The following is a 21,909-nucleotide window of genomic DNA, read 5'->3' as shown; positions in this document are numbered from 1 at the left end:
TGCCTCATTTCATACTTTTTTGCTTAGCACTACATCTCACATGCATTGTTTCTAAACCTGCCCCCATGCGTTCTCACACTGTCCTTGAGTGTGGACTCTAAGCCTTTCCAAATTCTGTTCACTTTCACAGAGTGCTCGCCTCTCCTTCCTTTGTCCCTCTTCTCTGTCTAGCTGACATCAACACGTACTCACCATTTAATTCTTGATTTGAATGTCACTTGCTCAGAAAAGCTCTCCCTGACTTTCTCAGCCCTTTCCATGTTCTCCAAATTCCTGTACTTTTCCTTCACAGCCCCTATCATATTAGAAATACTTGTCCAATTCCTGGCTGTAGCTCCATGAAGCCGGGGACTTTCCTTTATTCAGTGCAGTGTCCCCAATGTCTCCTTTTAATAGTTGTTCAATCTCTTGCTGAATGAAGAGGAAAGGAGGGCAAAGACTCAAGCATATTTATTTATTTATTTATTTATTTATTTATTTATTTATTTGCTTTTTTCGTGGTACTGGGGATGGAACCCAGGGGCATTCTACCTCCGAGCATCACCCCCAGCCCTATTTTTTATTTTGAAACAGGGTCTAACTGAGTTGCATAGAGCCTCACTAAGTAGTAGCTGAGGCTGTCCTCGAACCGCGATCCATCTGTCTCAGCCTCCCAAATGCTGGGATTACAAGGGTGCACCACCACACTCGGCTTCAAGCATATTTAAATACTGATAAAAGGCTGTAGTGGAGAGGGAAAAGTTGACAATTCAGGAAAAATTACAAAGTTCATAGTCATTGTGGCTGGAAGGGATATTAGTTGTGGATGAGAAAAAAAGAAGGATTGGCTAGATGTGTAAGTCTAGATAGAAAGAAGGAAATTTATGAGTAGTAAGACCTGAAAAATAGAATAATTTACTGAGAGGAGGTTCAGGGTGGGATGGGAACTTGCCAGGGGAAAGACTGAAGGGGACCCTGAGGAATCCCAAAGTATATTCCCAGGGCTGGAGATGGTTGTGAGGCAGCATGAGAGCCCTGCTGGGGAGCTGAGCATATCTGAGTTTTGGTGTCGCTTACATTCTAGTTTCTCTGGACCGTTCATCCCTCCTCTGTAATGACCTTTTTATTTCTGCTTTCCTCCTAGGTCAGGGAACCTGAGCTGCGTCAAGGGCTCAAGTTGGACCTAATCTAAAGCCTGAGATCAAGCTGGGCTCAAGGTCTAGCCTGGAGCTGGAGCCCAGGCCCCAGCTGGACTGCCCCTGTCATGCAGAAGGCGCTGGGCATTGTGCCCTCCTGCCCTGGCATGAAGAGCCCCAGGCCTCTCCTCATCCTCCCACTGCTGCTGCTTCTGCTGGGGGTTGGGGTGCCAGGTGCCTGGGGTCAGGCTGGGAGCCTGGACCTGCAGATTGATGAGGAGCAGCCAGCAGGTACACTGATCGGGGACATCAGTGCAGGCCTTCCCACAGGCATGGCAGCTCCTCCCATGTACTTCATCTCCGCCCAGGAGGGCAGTGGTGTGGGCACAGACCTGGCCATCGACGAACACAGTGGGGTCGTCCGTACAGCTCGTGTCTTAGACCGTGAGCGGCGGGACCGCTACCGCTTCACTGCAGTCACCCCTGATGGTGCGACCGTGGAAGTTACAGTGCGAGTAGCTGACATCAATGACCATGCTCCCGCCTTCCCGCAGGCCCGAGCTGTCCTGCAGATACCCGAACATACAGCGCATGGTACCCGCTATCCTCTGGAGCCTGCTCGCGATGCAGATGCTGGCCGTCTAGGGACCCAGGGCTATGCACTGTCCGGTGATGGGGCTGGAGAGACCTTCCGACTGGAGACACGCCCTGGTCCAAATGGGGCTCCCGTGCCTGAGCTGGTGATTACTGGGGAGCTGGACCGGGAGAACCGTTCACACTACATGTTGCAGCTGGAGGCCTATGATGGTGGCTCACCCCCCAGAAGGGCGCAGGCCCTGCTTGACGTGACACTACTGGATATCAATGACCATGCTCCAGCTTTTAATCAGAGCCGCTACCATGCTGTGGTATCTGAAAGCCTGGCCGCTGGCAGTCCTGTCTTACAGGTGTTTGCATCTGATGCTGATGCAGGTGCCAATGGGGCTGTGACTTATGAGATCAATCGGAGGCAGAGTGAAGGTGATGGACCCTTCTCCATTGACGCACACACTGGACTGCTGCGGCTGGAACGGCCACTGGACTTTGAGCAACGACGAGTCCATGAACTGGTGGTGCAGGCACGGGATGGTGGGGCTCACCCAGAGCTGGGCTCGGCCTTTGTGACTGTGCACGTGAGAGATGCCAATGACAATCAGCCCTCCATGACTGTCATCTTTTTGAGTGCAGATGGCTCCCCCCGAGTGTCCGAGGCTGCTCCACCTGGGCAGCTCGTTGCTCGAATCTCTGTGTCAGACCCAGATGATGGTGACTTTGCCCATGTCAACGTGTCCCTGGAGGGTGGAGAGGGCCACTTTGCTCTAAGCACTCAGGACAGTGTCATCTACCTGGTGTGCGTGGCTCGGCGGCTGGACCGGGAGGAGAAGGATGCCTATAACTTGCGGGTTACAGCCACAGACTCGGGCTCACCCCCGCTGAGGGCTGAAGCTGCCTTTGTGCTGCATGTCACTGATGTCAATGACAACGCACCTGCCTTTGACCGCCAGGTCTACCAGCCTGAGCCCCTGCCTGAGGTTGCACTGCCTGGCAGCTTTGTGGTGCGAGTGACAGCCCAGGATCCCGACCAAGGCACCAATGGTCAGGTTACCTACAGCCTGGCCCCTGGCACTCATACTCGCTGGTTTTCCATTGATCCCTCTTCAGGCATCATCACCACGGCTGCCTTGCTGGACTATGAGTTGGAACCTCAGCCACAGCTGGTTGTGGTAGCCACCGATGGGGGCCTGCCTCCTCTGGCCTCTTCTGCCACAGTTAGTGTGGCCCTGCAGGATGTGAATGATAATGAGCCCCAGTTCCAGAGGACGTTCTACAATGCTTCCCTGCCTGAGGGTACACAGCCTGGAACCTGTTTCCTGCAGGTGGGTAGGCCCTGCACACAGTACCGTGGGCAGGGTTGGGTCTGAGGGCCACAGGGGACCTCAGAGAAAGAACCAAATATTCACGTGCATCTGTTGATGGTGACTTACGCCAGAGGGTTCGATCCTATGCTGTGAGCTTGAAAGTCTGGTCAGAGGGTGAAGAGTAATGAGAAAGTAGGGTGCAAGAGTGGAGGCTGATAATCGTGGCAGTTGAGAGAATGAAATTATGTCTAGAGGAAAGGTGTCTTCCAGTGTCAGAAAATGAAAGAAACTCTCTGTAAAGTCCACAGCTGTTCTGTGGGGCTGAGATGGAGATTCTGCACACCGCATGGCTCCTGCTCACCAAGGGAGGTGCCAGCATCTATGGAGCGCTCCATGCTTGTCCAGTAGTGGGCTGTGCTGGAAGAAATCTCTGTCGCTGCCCTTATAGCTGAGTCCTGATGGGATACTTGGGCTTAGGCATAAGGTGAGAACTAACTAGAACCATGTAGTGAGATCCTCATGTCCAGAGCAGAAGGCTTGTTGCAGAAAGAGGCAAGAACCCTGGAAAAACTGAAGGGGAGGAGGTACAAGCTGTCTTGAAGTCAAACTTAGAAGAGATGGAGGAAACATGAACCTGGAGAGGCCATCTGAGGTTACAATTGCATCCTTGGACATCATGCTGGATTAGGAAAGTAAAGAAGGTCACTAAACTTTGAGATGGGAAGGGCAAGATGATTATATATATTTATATATATATACACACACACACATATATATATGTATATATATGCATGTATATATATGTATGTATGTATGTATGTATATGTATGTATGTATACACACACACACATATATATACATATATATTTTTTTAAGATCACTAACTGGTTTAAAGAGTAAGGATGGATTTGGATCAGGGGTTGAGTGATAGTTCATTCCTTGGCTTTGTAAACCTGGCACTGTGCTGGACTCAGAGAACAGGTCCCAGGCAGCTCCCAGTCATGATAAGGAGGCACACCAAAAACTAATAGTGTAGCAAGTGGCATATGAGTGAGGTGGAAGTCCAGAAGAAGGGCCTGGAAGAACTAATGAGACTTTACCAAATGGATAATATGAGGTATATGGACAGAGTTGCCAGGCCTACAGCAAGAGCTGCTGAATAAATACCTTGATGTATTCAGGAAATAGCATTGTTCAGGCTGGCCTCAACTGTACTGATTAGAAAGAGCTGTAGGAGATGAGACAAAATAGCAAATGGGGCAGGTCACAATCTTTGACTTTATCTTAAAAATCATAGGAAGCCAGTGAGGAGCTCTGAGAAAATCTAATGTCTTTTGGAAAGATTGCCTTGGCTGCACCATGAAGTATATAGCTGAAGGAGAGAAGACTGGAGGCAGGAAGGGCTCATAGGAGACTGATGCTTGAAATCTGCCAGACCCCTGAATATCTCCTCAGCAGCTGCCTGTTGGCCTAGACTTCAGGCTAGTGCCTGCGCCGGGCTGACCCCTTGTCTTCCAGCCAGACTCTGGATATCTGCCTGCCTGCTGCTGTCTGGCTCCCACCACCCACTCTCCCATATGTTTACTCTTCATCTTGGCCAAGATCAATGGGTTATTGCTTCCAAACTTCTTCCCTTCTCACTAATTCCTGAAGTGAGAGGGCAACTCTCCAGGTGGTTTCCTGGAGTTTTGGCTATTAGTTACCATGGAGAAGGGGTAAAATGACTATTGGGGAGGTGTCTTCATAACTATTACAAGCTTTTAACATTCGTTTTATTCAGTATACATTTACTGAATGTCTACCATGTGCCAGTCACTGTATTAGGGATACAGAGTACAGTAATGAACAAATCAACCCCCAACTCCCATCTCCTGCAGTTTCTAGCTTAGAGGGAAGATTCATTTACAATGAAACAAGTTATTACAGTAAGAAAACTTCCATGACGGGGCTGTAGGCAACATCAGTGTTTCCCAAAGAAAGGGACCCTTGAGTTGAGACCTGAATAATAAACAGGAGTTTATGAGGGTACCAGACAGGGTAATGGTTCCAAGCTGGGTGACATGCACAGAAGAGTGGGATATCCTGACTTGATCAAGGGCCTGCAAGTAGTTCAATATCTCTGAAGTTTAATATATGAGATGGGAGACTGCAAGATGAGACTGTACAAGTAAGTCAGACAGTGAGGAGCCAAGGCAAGGAGTTTGGAGAAGACTGGGAGATTGTGTGGCAGCAGGAGAAGCAGATTATAGTGTCAAGAAGTCAAAGAAGGAGGTGGGATGAGAGGATGCAAGAATTTCAGAGACCAGTAGGAATTTAAGAGAGTTCACAAGCAATGGACTTTCTTTCTCCTTGAAATAGTGTATTTGAAGAGAACTAGGTGGACACAGAGGAGAGGGGAGAGGCTATTAGAGCTTTGGGACAGCATGGTAGAAGAAGCTGACCAAGGTTAGACTGAGAGGCTAAGCTGAGAAGCTGCTGAAAATGGAGGTTATGCACTTGCAGAGAGACCTCCAAGCAGGATCTGCACAGGTCAGGAAATTCACTTTTGTCTTGGTCATTTCCAGTCAGTTGCCCCTGTACCTTTTGGGGTCACTTCCTGACAACTTCCCCTGACCGCTGTTTATTGCTTTCTTCCTGCAGCAAGTCAGAGGGCAGAGGTCTTTAACAGCTTCTGGAGATGGTGCTGCAGCTGTGTTGCTGCCTGCAAGGATTAATGCAAAGGGAAGTCTGTCTCCTGGGATATCCGGGCCCACAGCCACGGTAGAGCAGAGCTGTTTCCAGGGTTCAGCTGTAGCAGGGTCTTAGTGTCTCTAGAAGGGTAAACAATGGCATACATCACTTCTGTCAAGGGCCTGGGCAACAATCAGAAATCCTTGGCCAGCTTTCTCTCTGGGCACATTTTCTGGCAGAGAAGAGGAACTCTTCAGCTTCCTCTCACAGCGTATCATGACCCCGAGGTCTTTCTATCCACAAAGAACACTTTGTCACAACCTGCAGCAGCCAGCACCAGCTAACTCAATATTGAGGGCCTAATGTGCACCCAGTGTATAAAACTTAGTATGAAGGAAGGTTTTGTTATAGGACTATCAGAATGTCCATTTATCCAAATAGGCATAGAGCACCTATTGTGTACTTGCCCCTGTCCTACGTTAAGGGTACAGGAGCCACACCCATAAATCCATATAACAGACCCTATAGTGAACAGATATCACTCAATAAAGGTTAAACCTATAATATCCTCAGTAATTCTCTGGGTTATTCAGTTCTCTGGGGGTGATATAAGAGACCTTGTGAGAGTTATTAACTTACTGTGATTCACCTTACTGGAGCTTGAGGTTATAGCCCTTAGCACTCTTCTTTATAAGTATGTAATTGGTCCTTATTATTTGCAAATTCACTTACTTGCTAAAATGTATGTGTAACCCCCAAATCAATACTTGTAGCACTTTTGCAATCATTCTCAGGCATGTTAAGAGCAATGAAAATTTTGAGCCATCCAATACCCACATTTCCCGCTGAGTTCAAAGAAGGTATTTTAGCCAGTTTTCCCATCGCTGTGATCAAAATACTCAACCAGAACAACTTAGAGGAAAAAGGTTTTTGGGAGCTCACATTGTGTGGGGCTGGCTCTGAAGCATAAACCCCAGGGGTGATGACAGCAGGGTACATGGTAGAGGGTTACGGCTCTCACGTTATGGCAGTTAGAAGTAGAGAGGGGGAGAGGAAGGGCCATGGACATACATAATCCAGTGACCCCCTCCTCCAGCCATGCCCCACTCAGGAACCTTGTTGCATCCGGGACATGTTTTCAACACATGAGCATTTGGGAGATAGTTTAAATCCAAACTATCACAGAAGGCAATACTTGTTTCAGGTCTCTTACCATGAACTTGTGTTCCTTTTGAGGTCTGTTTAATACCACTTTATTTATTTATTTATTTATTTATTTATTTATTTATTTATTTGCATGTTTGTGCTTTTTGTTGGTGATTCTGCTATTTAAAATGGTCCCCAAGTGTAGTTCTGGAATTCTAGCTGGTGTTCCTAAGCACAAGAAGGCTGTGATATGCCTTACAGAGAAATTACATGTGTTAGATAAATTTTATTTGGGCCTGTAATAATGCTAGTAGCTGAAAGTTTAATATTTAGGCTTGTAGTAATATAAGTGCCTAAGAGTTTAACCATATCTGTTAAATTGTCTTTTTGTGTGTATGTGTGGTACTGGAGATGGAACCCAGGAGCCTTCTTCCTCTGGTCTACACTCCCAGACCTATTTTTATATTTTATTTGGAAACAGGGTCTCATCACTAAGTTGCTGAGAGCCTCACAAAGTAGCTGAGGCTTGCTTCAAACCTGTATGATCCTTCTGTCTCAGCCTCCCAAGTATTGGGATTACAAGCAAGTATCACCATGCCCGGCTAAATAAAGTGTCTTTATACAGAAGTATTCATCAAAGAAAGCTATGTATTGACCATTTAATAAAAAAAAAGTTGGTACTAGAGGCTCTCAGGAACTTAACCTACTGGAGAGGTCTGGGCAGGGATTGGAATCGGCCTACATCCTATAGTCCCCTCTGTGTGCCCACCATCCAGAGATTCTGGGCACTGGCTACTCTTTCTAATCACCACTTACCTCTGACTTTTCTGGCCAAGAAGAGGGGACATCACTTACCCCAGACTCTCCCCAGGTGACAGCCACAGATGCCGACAGTGGCCCGTTTGGCCGCCTTTCCTATTCCTTGGGTGCTGGACTTGGGGCCTCGGGCTCTCCCCCGTTCCGCATTGATGCCCACAGTGGTGACGTGTGCACGACCCGGACACTGGACCGTGATCAGGGACCCTCAAGTTTTGATTTCACAGTGACAGCTGTGGATGGGGTAAGTGGGCAGATCTTGGGCAAGGACATGGGGTGGAGCACTCACCAGGGCCAGACAAGCCCCACCTGACCTTCGACTGCACATCCCACCAGGGAGGCCTCAAGTCCATGGTATATGTGAAGGTGTTTGTGTCTGATGAGAATGACAACCCACCTCAGTTTTATCCACGGGAGTATGCTGCCAGTCTGAGTGCCCAGAGCACACCAGGCACAGCTGTTCTGAGGGTGCGTGCCCATGATCCTGACCAGGGACCCCATGGACGACTCTCCTACCACATCCTGGCTGGCAATAGTCCCCCACTCTTTGCTATGGATGAGCACTCAGGTGAGGATCTCCCAATCAGGAGAATGCTCCCTACCTGCCTAAATGTTGTATTGCCCCCCCGCCCCTTTCCCTGTCCTTTTCTCATATATATCTACTTTTATCCCTTCTCTAGGGCTACTAACAGTCGCCTGGCCCTTGGCCAGACGGGCTAATTCTGTGGTGCAGCTGGAGATCGGGGCTCAGGATGGAGGTGGCCTTCAGGCAGAACCCAGTGCCCGAGTTAACATCAGCATTGTATCTGGAACCCCCACACCACCTATATTTGAGCAACTCCAGTATGTTTTTTCTGTGCCAGAGGATGTGGCACCAGGCACCAGCGTGGGGATCGTCCAGGCACGCAACCCACCAGGTATCATTTAGCATTATACCCTCTGAGTGCCACACTCAGATGCCCTCCAGCACCATCTCAAGGTACACTAGAGTATCACACTACAGAGAGTCCTAATCCAAAACACAATGGCAATAGCCAGACGTGGTGGCACATGCTTGTAATCCCAACATTCAGGAGGCTGAGACAGGAGGATCATGGTTCTCCCACAGCCTCAGCTACTTAGGCCCTTTGCAACTCAGTGAGACACTGTTTCAAAATGAAGAATAAAAAATAGGGCTGAGGGTGTAGCTTGAGGTAGAATGCTCCTGGGTTCCATCCCCAGTACTGCAAAAAAAAAAAGTACATGAATACTACCCTAGAGCCAACCAACTCCCATGCCAAGACTGGCCCCTCTTCCCAATACTTTAAAAGGCACAGCTGTAAGCACCACCCAGCCCTTCTTGGGTCAAGAGTCTGGGCCCTGACTTAAGCACCACTCCCTTGCCTCTTTCCTGACCCTCTCACCTCCTCCGTAGGTCGCAAGGGACCTGTGACCCTTGCCCTCTCAAGCGGGGATCCCCGGGGACTCTTCTCCCTTGACTCAGCCTCAGGACTATTAAAAACACTTCGATCTCTGGACCGGGAGCTTCTGGGTCCAGTGCTGGAGCTGGAGGTGCGAGCGGGCAGTGGAGTGCCCCCAGCTTTCGCGGTGGCCCGGGTGCGAGTGCTGCTGGATGATGTAAATGACAACTCCCCTGCCTTTCCTGCACCTGAAGACACAGTATTGTTGCCACCGAACACTGTCCCAGGGACTCTTATATATACGCTGCGGGCCCTGGACCCTGACTCAGGTGTTAATGGTCGAGTTACCTTTACCCTGCTTGCTGGAGGTGATGGGGCCTTCATCGTGGACCCTGCCACAGGCCATGTACGGCTTATGGGACCTCTGGGGCCCTCAGGGGGACCAGCCCATGAGCTGGAGCTGGAGGCCCGGGATGGGGGCTCCCCACCACGCACCAGCCACTTTCGACTTCGAGTAGTGGTACAGGACTTGGGGACCCGTGGGCTGGCCCCCCGATTCAGCAGCCCTATCTACCGTGTGGACCTGCCCTCAGGCACTGCCCCCGGAACTCAGGTCTTACAAGTGCAGGCTCAAGCACCAGATGGGGGCCCTATCACCTATCATCTTGCAACAGATGGAGCAAGTAGCCCCTTTGGCTTGGAGCCACAGAGTGGGTGGCTGTGGGTGCGAGCAGCACTGGACCGTGAGACCCAAGAGTTATACACACTGCGGGTAATGGCGGTGTCTGGGTCCAAAGCTGAATTGAGGCAACAGACGGGCACAGCCACCGTGCGGATCAGCATCCTCAACCAGAATGAGCACAGTCCTCGTTTGTCTGAAGAGCCCACCTTCCTGGCTGTGGCTGAGAACCAGTCCCCAGGGACCAGCGTGGGCCGGGTCTTTGCCACTGACAGAGACTCTGGACCTAATGGCCGTTTGACCTACAGCCTGAGACAGCTGTCAGAGGACAGCAAGGCCTTCCGCATCCACCCCCAAACTGGTGAGCACTGGGACTCATATTCTGAGACTCCTGCATCCTCACCCCCAGATTGGCCAACACCCAGATAGGATTCCCAGCTCCCCAGATCCTGGCTGTTCATACCAGCACTCAGCCTGGATCCCTGGCATTCCCTCTGGCGCTCACCAATCCCAGCCTCTTCCCTGTAGTCCTCTGCCTCTGCATCATTGAACAGCTCGCTCATACATGATCTCCATCCTGCCCTCTCAGGAGAAGTGACCACTCTCCAAACCCTGGACCGAGAGCAGCAGAGCAGCTACCAGCTCCTGGTGCAGGTGCAGGATGGGGGGAGCCCACCCCGCAGCACCACAGGCACTGTGCACATTGCAGTGCTGGACCTCAATGACAACAGTCCCACCTTCCTGCAGGCTTCAGGGGCTGCTGGTGGGGGCCTCCCTATACAGGTATGTGAAGTGGCAGGACCTTGTCCTGAAGAAGTGTGAGAGGGAGAGGGAGTCTCCCCGTAGAGTTCTAGGTATAGGTCAGACAGCCTCCTGGAACAGGTGTGAGAGCAGAAAGGGGGCTCAGCCCACACACAGGTGAGGAGAACTTGATTCCGAGTTGTCGCGAGAACAAGAAGGAGATATCCGTAAGTGAGATTGTTCCCACAGGTACCAGACCGCGTGCCTCCCGGAACACTGGTGACGACCCTGCAGGCCAAAGATCCAGATGAGGGGGAGAACGGGACCATCCTGTACACACTAACTGGTACGAGGGTGAGGAAAAGGAAGTGGGCGGCGATGGCTTGTTCTCAGGGGCTGCTCAGCTGAGTCCTCGGTCTTCCTCTGCCTGTGCCCAGGTCCTGGCTCGGAGCTCTTCTCTCTGCACCCTCACTCTGGAGAGCTCCTCACAGCCGCATCCCTGAACCGAGCAGAGCGGCCCCACTACGTGCTAACCTTGAGCGCTCACGACCAAGGCAGCCCTCCGCGAAGTGCCAGCCTCCAGCTGCTAGTGCAGGTATGGCCACCCTTCCCCCACGGTCCGCCCGCTTCCCTTTGGCTGCTTCTCTGGGTCCTCTCCGGTAGCTCCAGCTTCTTTGGGATCCTGGAGCCCTCTTGACAGGCAACCCTGACCACACCTTCCCCTACTATCAAGGAGCCAGCGCAGACCCGCGTGTACCCGCGCCCTTCTGATCCCCTCGCCCCTCCCCGGTCCGCCACAGGTGCTTCCCTCGGTTCGCGCGGCTGAGCCACCGCCAGATCTCGCAGAGCCGGACCCGGCGGCGCCGGTGCCCGTGGTGCTGACGGTGACGGCAGCCGAGGGCCTTCGTCCCGGATCGCTGTTGGGCTCGGTGGCGCCGCCGGAGCAGGCGGGGGTGGGCGCGCTCACCTACACGCTGGTGGGCGGCGCGGACCCCGAGGGCACCTTCGCGCTGGACGCGGCCTCGGGGCGCCTGTACCTGGCGCGCCCTCTGGATTTCGAGGCGGGCCCGGCGTGGCGCGCGCTCACGGTGCGCGCGGAGGGCCCCGGGGGCGCGGGCGCGCGGCTGCTGCGCGTGCAGGTGCGCGTGCAGGACGAGAACGAGCACGCGCCCGCCTTCGCGCGCGACCCGCTGGCGCTGGCGCTGCCCGAGAACCCCGAGCCCGGCGCGGCGCTCTACACGTTCCGCGCGTCGGACGCCGACGGCCCGGGCCCCAACAGCGACGTGCGCTACCGCCTGCTGCGCCAGGAGCCGCCCGAGCCGCCGCTCCGCCTGGACGCGCGCACCGGGGCGCTCAGCGCGCCGCGCGGCCTGGACCGCGAGGCCACGCCCGCCCTGCTGCTGCTCGTGGAGGCCGCCGACCGGCCGGCCAACGCCAGCCGCCGCCGCGCCGCGCGCGTCTCCGCCCGCGTCTTCGTCACCGACGAGAACGACAACGCGCCGGCCTTCGCCTCGCCCGCACGCGTGCGCCTCCCCGAGGATCAGCCGCCCGGGTCCGCGGCGCTGCACGTGGTAGCCCGGGACCCAGACCTCGGGGAGGCGGCGCGCGTGGCCTATCGCCTGGCGGCCGGCGGGGACGGCCACTTCCGGCTGCACCCCAGCACCGGTGAGCGGGAGGCGGGGTGAGGGCCAGGAGGGTGCTGGGGGGTGCCCCGGGAGCTGTGACCCGGCCGCCAACCCGCCCCACTGCTTACCCAGGAGCGCTGTCCGTGGTGCGGCCCCTCGACCGCGAACAGCGAGCTGAGCACGTGCTGACCGTGGTGGCCGCGGACCACGGCTCCCCGCCACGCTCGTCCACTCAGCTCCTGACAGTCAGTGTCGTGGACGTCAACGACGAGGCCCCCGTTTTCCAGCAGCAGGAGTACAACGTCCTCTTGCGGGAGAACAGCCCGCCTGGCACATCGCTGCTCACTCTGCGAGCAACCGACCCAGACCTGGGTAAGAACTGGGAGGATGAAATGTGTGAGGGATGGACGGGGGAATAAAAGCTATATTTATCCTCTGATCCGGCTCCGTGATGTTCCTCTTCAGGACCCAATGGGCAAGTGACTTACGGAGGTGTTTCTGGCGAAAGCTTCTCTCTGGACCCAGACACTGGAGTTCTCACGACTCTTCAGGTCCTGGATCGTGAAGAGCAGGAGGAGATCAACCTGACAGGTAAACACTTTGACAGGACCCAAAGACCAGAGGAGTTGTAAACAGGGGCAGAGCCCCTAAAGCCATCTCCTACAGCATTATCTTCTAGAAGTTTCTGCCCATTACAGACTAGACCCTGTTGTATTTTTAGATCTTCCTTGGGGAGTCAAGAGTTAGGCAGGGTGCAAGGTGAACTGACTTCTAGGCTGCCATTACTACAATCATACAAACTCTCAAATGCATATTGTCATGTTATGCCCTGGAGGGCTGCCTCAGGTTGTATTGCAGCCATTTAACAGAAGAGCATGTTGATATTGAGTATCAGGGAGGTCGAGTGCTTAACAGAGCTTGGAAGTGGCAGGACAGACTTGAGCCCAAATCATTTAATACCTCATTGAGTGTCTTTTCTGTCTCATCATTACTAATCCAAGATTCACCTTGCATGCCCCCAGCATGGGAAGTATGAAGGAAAAGATCTTCTGACAGATGTAGTCAAGCATATACATGTGTGTGCCTGGGGGTGTGAAGACACTTTCTAGTTTGTGTATACCTGGTGAACATGCGCAAACACTGTAGTATGGGTTTCTCCATGGGATGGGGGCTGGCTAGACCTCATTAATTTTTCTTTCCCACAGTATATGCCCGGGACAGGGGCTCTCCTCCCCTGTTAACTCATGTCACAGTACGAGTGACTATAGAGGATGAGAATGACCATGCTCCAACGTTTGGGAATGCCCACCTGTCCCTAGAGGTGCCTGAGGGCCAGGATCCCCAGACCCTTACCACACTGCGGGCCTCTGACCCTGACATGGGAGCCAACGGGCAGCTGCAGTACCACATCCTTGGTGAGAATCATCCCACACCCACTAACCCGGTTGTTGGTCCTTATTAGCCACTGTCAGTTTTGATCAGTGTGTCTGGGTCTCCCCCCCGCCCCTTTTTTTTTTTTGCCTTCCAGTGTTCCTTTCATGCATATATCAGTGTATCTGGAAGTATCTTTCTATGCTTGCCCAGCTCCTTATCTCCCTCTATGTCTTCGTTTTTCTTTCTGGGTTTTTTGTTGTTGTTGCTAACTTATTTGTCTCTCTTGTAGAGCAGTGGTTCTCAAACTTTTGCTCTCAAGAACCCTTAACACTCTTAATTTTTGAGAACCTTAAAATGTTTTTATGTGGACTGCATGAATATTTACCGTGTTAGAAATTAAAACTTAAGCCTGGCGTGGTGGCGCACGCTTGTAATCTCAGCATTCCAGAGGCTGAGACTGAAGTATCACGGTTCGTGGACAGCTTCAGCTACTTAGTGAGGCCCTCTGCAACTCAGTGAGACCCTGTTTCAAAATAAAGAATAAAAACAATAGGGCAGGGGGTGTAGCTTGGAGGTCGAATGCCCCTGGGTTCAATCTCCAGACCCACCCACACGCACAAAAAAAAAAAAAAATTTAAAACTTAGAAAAATTTTAGATAGCATTGAGAAGCAAACCAGTGAAGTAGACTGCTTGCTGTATTTCTTCAGAGGCACAAGTAAATATCAATATTTTTTGCAGCACTGAGGATTAAACCTGGAGATGAGACATTGTACCTCCGAGCTACACCCCCCAGCCCTATTTTTTTCTTTTTCTTTTGAAATTGGGTCTTGCTAGGTTGACAGAAGTCTATTTTCTGAAGCTGTCCTTGAACCCGTGATGGTTCTGTCTCAGCCTCCCAAGTCCTGGGATTATAGGCTTATGCCACCAAACTCTGCTAAATGTTAGGATTCTAAATATCAATTTGTTGGATAGTAATAAAGTCAAAGAAGTTATAGTCATAACTGAAAGTAGCCAGCACAAACCGAATCTCTGAAAATAAACATATTCGTGCTCTAAACTTTCTACCTAGAATATTCTAGAAAACATAATATATAAGCACACATTTCATTACCCAAGTGATGATGTAATCATGTGACATGTAACATTTGCAAACTATACATTTGTGAGATAATGAGACGATTTTAATGTCTATGAAAATAGTTTGACCTTATGTATATGGAGAGGTTCCAGGGGACTCATCTAGGGGTTCCCAGATCACACTGATGACTCCTGCTATATAGAATCTTCACTTTCTCTGTTTCCCTTTGTTTATTTCTGTCTCCTTTGCCTTTCTGCTGGGCCACTTCTGTCTTCTCTGCTGTTGCCTATAAATCACTCCCATCCCCATGGGCTGACACATGTATGTTTCTGTATACATACCATTCTCTGCAGATGGAGACCCATCAGGAGCCTTTGCCCTAGATCTTGCCTCTGGGGAATTTGGCACCACGAGGCCACTGGACCGGGAGGTGGAGCCTGCATTCCAGCTACGGATAGAGGCCCGGGATGGAGGCCAGCCAGCTCTCAGTGCCACTTTACTTGTGACAGTAACAGTGCTAGATGCCAATGACCATGCCCCAGCCTTTCCTGTTCCTGCCTACTCTGTGGAGGTGCCCGAAGATGCACCTGCAGGGACACTGCTGATGCAACTGCAGGCTCATGACCCCGACGCTGGGGCCAACGGCCATGTGACCTACTACTTGGGTTCGGGCACAGCAGGGGCCTTCCTGCTGGAGCCTTCCTCTGGGGAACTGCGCACAGCCACAGCCCTGGACAGAGAACGCTGTGCCAGCTATGCCTTTTCTGTGAGCGCAGTGGATGGTGCAGCTGCTGGGCCCTTGAGCACCACAGTGCCCATCACTATCACAGTGCGTGATGTCAATGACCATGCACCCACTTTCCCCACCAGCCCTCTGCGCCTCCGTCTACCCCGCCCAGGCCCAAGCTTTAGTACCCCAACCCTAGCTCTGGCCACACTGCGAGCTGAAGATCGGGATGCCGGTGCCAATGCCTCCATTCTATACCGGTTAGCAGGCACACCACCTCCTGGCACTACCGTGGACTCTTACACTGGCGAAATCCGTGTGGCCCGCTCTCCTGTAGCTCTGGGCCCCCAGGACCGTGTCCTCTTCATTGTGGCTACCGATCTTGGCCGTCCAGCTCGCTCTGCCACCGGTGTTGTCACTGTTGGTCTGCAGGGGGAGTCTGAGCGTGGACCCCGTTTTCCTCGGGCTAGTAGTGAGGCTATGCTCCGTGAGAATGCACCTGCAGGTGAGTCCCCGCCATGTGTCCCAGATTGTGTCCCTGGATGGGCTGGCGTTAATCATTGGGAAAGTTTCCTAAATTCTCTTAGTGCTCACAGTACAACCAATACCATCCTCTGTTTTCCCGCCCGCAGGGACTCCAATCAGCTCCCCAAAGGCTGTCCATGCAGGGGGCTCAAATGGACCCATCACCTATAGCATTCTCAGTGGGAATGAGAAAGGGATATTCTCCATCCAGCCTAGTACAGGTAAGGAAGGGGAGCAGGGGCTCTGTGAAGGGATAGGCTCCCGGGAAAGGAGGTTTTTTTGGTGGAAGAGGCTTTGAAAGGGAGAGGTTGCCCTTGAGTAAGGGGCCATGGAGAGGGAGGCGCCAGGGCAAGGGAAAAGGCTGTCCCTGATGCAGTCGACCTCCCCACAGGAGCCATCACAGTTCGCTCAGCAGAAGGGCTGGACTTTGAGACAAGCCCACGCCTGCGACTGGTGCTGCAGGCGGAGAGTGGAGGAGCCTTTGCCTTCTCTGTGCTGACCTTGACCTTGCAGGATGCCAATGACAATGCTCCCCGTTTTCTACGGCCCCACTACGTGGCTTTCCTGCCAGAATCCCGGCCCCTGGAGGGGCCCCTGTTGCAGGTGTGGAGTGTGATGGGAAGATAAGGGGTAAGGGCTGTTTTGACTTGTTTGTGGCTCAGCCAGTGCCAGCAACATCCTACACTCACCAGGTGGAGGCAGATGACCTGGATCAAGGCTCTGGAGGACAGATCTCCTACAGTCTGGCTGCATCACAGCCAGCACGAGGCTTATTCCATGTCGACCCGGCCACAGGCACTATCACTACCACAGCTATTCTGGACCGTGAGATCTGGGCTGAAGCCCGGTAAGGCCTGGCCCCTGTGGACCCAAGACCCCATCCTGAGCCTGTCTAGTCTTAAGCCCTGCTTTGCATCCCCCTCAATCCCTAAGCCATCCACAGAGACCCTCAAAGCCAAGCTCTATCCTGAGTCCTCCCAGCCTTTCCCAGGGTTTCCTTCTATCCCCAGGCCCTTGCCCCTGATTGTGCTCTGTGTCCAGGCTGGTACTGATGGCCACGGACCGAGGAAGCCCACCCCTAGTGGGCTCAGCTACCCTGACGGTGATGGTCATCGATACCAATGACAACCGGCCCACCATCCCCCAGCCTTGGGAGCTCCGAGTGTCGGAAGGTGAGGACTGTGTAAAATGAGGTACAAAGGGTGGCACAGAGGTACTGCTGCCCACTTGGGAATCTAGGCATGCCTAGAACCCTGCCAAACACCTTTGTTCCTTATTACAGATGCACTGTTGGGCTCAGAGATTGCACAAGTAACAGGGAATGATGTGGACTCCGGACCCGTGCTATGGTATGTGCTGAGCCCATCTGGGCCTCAGGATCCCTTCAGTATTGGCCGCTATGGAGGCCGTGTCTCCCTCACGGGGCCCCTGGACTTTGAGCAGCGTGACCAGTACCACCTGCAGCTACTGGCTCATGATGGACCTCACGAGGGCCGTGCCAACCTCACTGTGCTTGTAGAGGATGTCAATGACAATGCACCTACCTTCTCACAGAGCCTCTACCAGGTATCAATTCCTTGGGGTGTCCCCATGCCTGGGTGAAGGACTGTTCCTGTTGGAGGGATGAGGCCGAGCTAGGAGTGGCTGACATGGGCTGGATGTTGGAGTTGTTCTGAGAATGAGAGGGGCCCATCTCAGATCAACCTTCCAGGTCCTGTGAACTATGTCTAGGCTTTGCTTTCTGTAGCCACAAGGGGAAGAAGGCGGGCAGTTTTCATTCAAATACTAACATTTATGGGCTCCAACTGTAATGAAGATCACTTGGGCAGCTGGGAAGCTTGACAATAAATGCTTCTTTTTCCTCACACCTCAGGTAATGCTGCTTGAGCACACACCTCCAGGCAGTGCCATTCTCTCCGTCTCTGCCACTGACCGGGACTCAGGTGCCAACGGTCACATCTCCTACCACCTGGCTTCCCCTGCAGAGGGCTTCAGAGTCGACCCCAACAATGGTGCGTGTCTTCCCCAGAACATGACCCCTTTATCTTTTTTTTTTTTTTTTTCAGTACTAGGGATGAAACCCAGGGGCAGTCTACCTTTGAGCTATACCCCCAGCCCTGTTTTTTAGTCTTTATTCTGAAACAGGGCCTCACTGAGTTAGAAAGGGCCTCACTAAGTAGCGAGGCTGTTCACAAACCACTTTCTTCTTATCTCAGCCTCCTGAATGCTGGGATTACAAGTGTGTGCCACCACACCTGACTGACCTCTTTATCTTTTTTTTTTTTTTTTTTGGTGGTACTGGGGTTCCTGGAAATCCTTCTACCTCTGGGCTACACTCCCAGACCTATTTTATGCTTTTTTTAAATTTGGAAACAGGGTCTCTTAAGCCAGCACGGCTGGCTTCAAACCTGCGTGATCCTCCTGTTTCCGCCTCCCAAGCGCAGGGATTACAAGTGTGTGCCACCACACCCGGCGTGACCTGTTTATCTTTGATATGAATAGATATCTGAATATGTTGGGCCATATTCAGACCTCCTACCTAGAATTTGTTACCCAAAGTCTTGACTCCTGAATCTTTGGTCAAGGGAGGACATTTCTCCCTTCTGTCTTTAATAAGCCCCTTCCTGATTACATGTCTAACAGCTGTTTCCTGAGCTTTGACTCTTTGAGGTCATTCCATACTCTGCCAGCTTGTGGGTCATTCCTTGAAGTCTGACTTGCAAAGCCATTGCCGAGGCCCTGAAAAGTCACCCGTCTGCTGACACAGCCACTGCTGAATGCATATTTCGTTCCCTTCCCTTCTCTTCTCAGGAACTTTGTTCACAACAATGGGAACAGTGGCCTTGGGCCATGAGGGGCCAGGAGTTGTGGATGTGGTGCTGGAAGCTCGAGACCATGGGGTGCCAGGCCGGGCAGCACAAACTACAGTGCACGTGCAGCTACAGGACCAGAATGACCATGCCCCAAGCTTCACCCTGCCACACTACCGTGTGGCTGTGACTGAAGATCTACCCCCTGGTTCCACCCTGCTCACCCTGGAAGCCACAGATGCTGACGGAAGCCGCACCCATGCTACTGTGGACTATAGCATCATCAGTGGCAACCGTGGCCGAGTCTTCCACCTGGAACCCCGGCTGGCTGAGGCCGGGGAGGGTGTCGGACCAGGTCCTCAGGCGCTGGGCTGTCTGGTGTTGCTTGAGCCTCTAGACTTTGAAAGCATGACACAGTACAACCTAACTGTGACTGCAGCTGACCGGGGGCAGCCACCCCGCAGTTCAGTAGTGCCGGTCACTGTCACCGTACTGGATGTCAACGACAACCCACCTGTCTTTTCTCGAGCATCCTACCGTGTGACAATTCCCGAGGACATGCCCGTTGGAGCTGAGCTGCTGCATGTGGAGGCCTCCGATGCTGACCCTGGCCCTCATGGCCTTGTGCGTTTCACCCTCAGCTCAGGTGACCCTCTGGGGCTCTTCGAACTGGATGAGAACTCTGGCGCCTTGAGACTGGCCCGCCCCCTGGACTGTGAGACTCAGGCTCGACACCAGCTTGTAGTGCAGGCTGCTGACCCTGCTGGGGCACACTTTGCGTTAGCACCAGTGACAGTCGAGGTCCAGGATGTGAATGACCACGGCCCAGCCTTCCCACTGAACTTGCTCAGCACCAGCTTGGCCGAGAACCAGCCTCCAGGCACTCTTGTGACCACTCTGCATGCAATTGATGGGGATGCTGGAGCTTTTGGGAGGCTCCGCTATAGCCTTTTGGAAGCGGGGCCAGAGCCTGAGGGTCGTGAGGCATTTGCACTCAACAGCTCCACAGGGGAATTGCGGGCACGAGTACCCTTTGACTATGAGCACACAGGAAGCTTCCGGCTTCTAGTGGGTGCTGCTGATGCTGGGAATCTCTCAGCCTCTGTCACTGTGTCGGTGCTGGTTACTGGAGAGGATGAGTATGACCCCGTATTCCTGGCTCCAGCTTTCCACTTCCAAGTGCCAGAAGGTGCCCAGCGTGGCCACAGCCTGGGTCATGTGCAGGCCACTGATGAGGATGGGGGTGCCGATGGCCTGGTACTCTATTCCCTTGCCACCTCTTCCCCCTATTTTGGTATCAACCAGACTACAGGTGCCCTGTATCTGCGGGTGGACAGTCGGGCACCAGGCAGTGGAACAGCTACCTCTGGGGGTGGGGGCCGGACACGGCGTGAGGCTCCACGGGAGCTGAGGTTGGAGGTGGTGGCACGGGGGCCTCTGCCTGGTTCACGGAGCGCCACAGTGCCTGTGACCGTGGATATCACCCACACCGCCCTGGGCCTAGCACCTGACCTCAACCTGCTGTTGGTGGGGGCTGTGGCTGCCTCCTTGGGAGTTGTGGTGGTGCTTGCGCTGGCTGCCCTGGTCCTAGGGCTTGTTCGGGCCCGTAGCCGCAAGGCTGATGCAGCACCTGGCCCAATGTCACAGGCAGCGCCCCTAGCCAGTGGCTCCCTGCAGAAGCTGGGCCGGGAGCCACCCAGTCCACCACCCTCAGAGCACCTATATCATCAGACTCTCCCCAGCTATGGTGGGCCAGGGGCTGGAGGACCCTACCCCCGAGGCGGCTCCCTGGATCCTTCACACTCAAGCGGCAGAGGCTCCGCGGAGGCAGCAGAGGATGACGAGATTCGCATGATCAACGAGTTCCCCCGTGTGGCCAGTGTGGCCTCCTCCCTGGCTGCCCGTGGCCCTGACTCAGGCATCCAGCAGGATGCAGATGGACTGAGTGACACGTCCTGTGAGCCACCTGCCCCTGACACTTGGTATAAGGGCCGAAAGGCAGGGCTGCTGCTGCCAGGTGCAGGAGCCACTCTGTACCGAGAGGAGGGACCCCCAGCCACTGCTACTGCCTTCCTGGGGGGCTGTGGCCTGAGCCCCGCACCCACTGGGGACTATGGCTTCCCAGCAGATGGCAAACCGTGTGTGGCAGGTGCACTGACGGCCATTGTGGCCGGCGAGGAGGAGCTCCGGGGCAGCTACAACTGGGACTACCTGCTGAGCTGGTGCCCTCAGTTCCAGCCACTGGCCAGTGTCTTCACAGAGATCGCTCGGCTCAAGGATGAAGCTCGGCCATGTCCCCCTGCTCCTCGTATTGACCCTCCACCCCTCATCACTGCTGTGGCCCACCCAGGAGCCAAGTCGGTGCCCCCCAAGCCTGCAAGCACAGCTGCAGCCCGGGCCATCTTCCCACCAGCCTCTCACCGCTCCCCCATCAGCCATGAAGGCTCTTTGTCTTCAGCTGCCATGTCTCCCAGCTTCTCGCCCTCGCTGTCTCCTTTGGCTGCTCGCTCACCCGTTGTCTCTCCATTTGGGGTGGCCCAGGGCCCCTCGGCTTCAGCACTTAGCGCAGAGTCTGGCCTGGAGCCGCCTGACGACACGGAGCTGCACATCTAGCTGTGGCCCAGGCTGGGCCCCGACCTGGGATGCGCACAGTGTCCCCAATGCAGGCCCCACTCTGAGCCTGCCCTGGGCAGCCTCGGACCATGACTGGCCACAGGGAAGCCACCGCCACACCTCAGCTCTCCACTCTAAACTCCTACAGTGGGGGGCAGGTCCCACATGTCACCCTGGCCAGGCCCAGTGTGGGGAGAAATATGAAGGAGGTGGCAGTCCTGGGTTCTCCTCAGTGAGGACCATCTGCCCTGTGCCAGCACCTGAAATGGAGCTGAGACTTTATTTATTGGGGGTAGGGGGATGGGGAGGCCCCTCCAACCTGTTTGGGCCCAGCTTCTTTGGGCTCCACTGACAGCCCTGCCCCTACCCAGAATAAGTGCCAATTCTCACTCTGGAGCCTTAATAAACTGCAGTTTGTATCCAGCCTCCGGCTCTGTTCTGTGGGGATAACCTGGAAGGCACCTGGCACAGTACTGTGGACGCCTTAGGAAGTGCAGAGGGTTGGTGGACATGGTACCTAGGGCAGGGGGCCTAGCTTAAGGTTGACAATCACGTCTCCCTGCAATCAAATCTTCTCACTCTAACATGGGCAAGGCCAGCAGGGGCTAGACTGTAGCAGCCTCCTAGAGAGGGATTGGTTGGGTGGAGCCATCTGGGGCTCTAGGCCTGAGAGTCTGAGAAGCAAGAGGGA

The 21,909-nt window shown here is 53.6% G+C and overlaps 1 protein-coding gene across 1 annotated transcript; it reads left to right on the top strand.

The window, feature by feature from the left end:
* Positions 1-1,162: 1,162 nt before the first annotated feature.
* DCHS1 (dachsous cadherin-related 1) lies at positions 1,163-21,218 on the top strand (the record flags this gene model as incomplete). The annotated part of the gene is made up of 20 exons (XM_080703292.1): positions 1,163-3,031; positions 7,701-7,889; positions 7,982-8,213; positions 8,326-8,562; positions 9,060-10,085; positions 10,314-10,507; positions 10,715-10,811; positions 10,903-11,060; positions 11,266-12,130; positions 12,223-12,462; positions 12,556-12,681; positions 13,296-13,505; positions 14,897-15,775; positions 15,903-16,016; positions 16,187-16,398; positions 16,488-16,642; positions 16,837-16,967; positions 17,078-17,361; positions 17,669-17,807; positions 18,607-21,218. Exons 1-20 carry the CDS (start codon positions 1,244-1,246, stop codon positions 21,216-21,218), a joined length of 9,888 nt encoding a protein of 3,295 aa, XP_080559418.1. The 5' UTR covers positions 1,163-1,243.
* Between the last annotated feature and the right edge of the window lie 691 nt (positions 21,219-21,909).

Source organism: Muscardinus avellanarius (genome assembly GCF_963383645.1).
Source record: "Muscardinus avellanarius genome assembly, chromosome: 1".
NCBI classification, from domain to species: Eukaryota; Metazoa; Chordata; class Mammalia; order Rodentia; family Gliridae; genus Muscardinus; species Muscardinus avellanarius.
The sequence above is the reverse complement of the archived record's forward strand: the minus strand, read 5'-3'. Positions and strand labels throughout refer to the sequence as shown.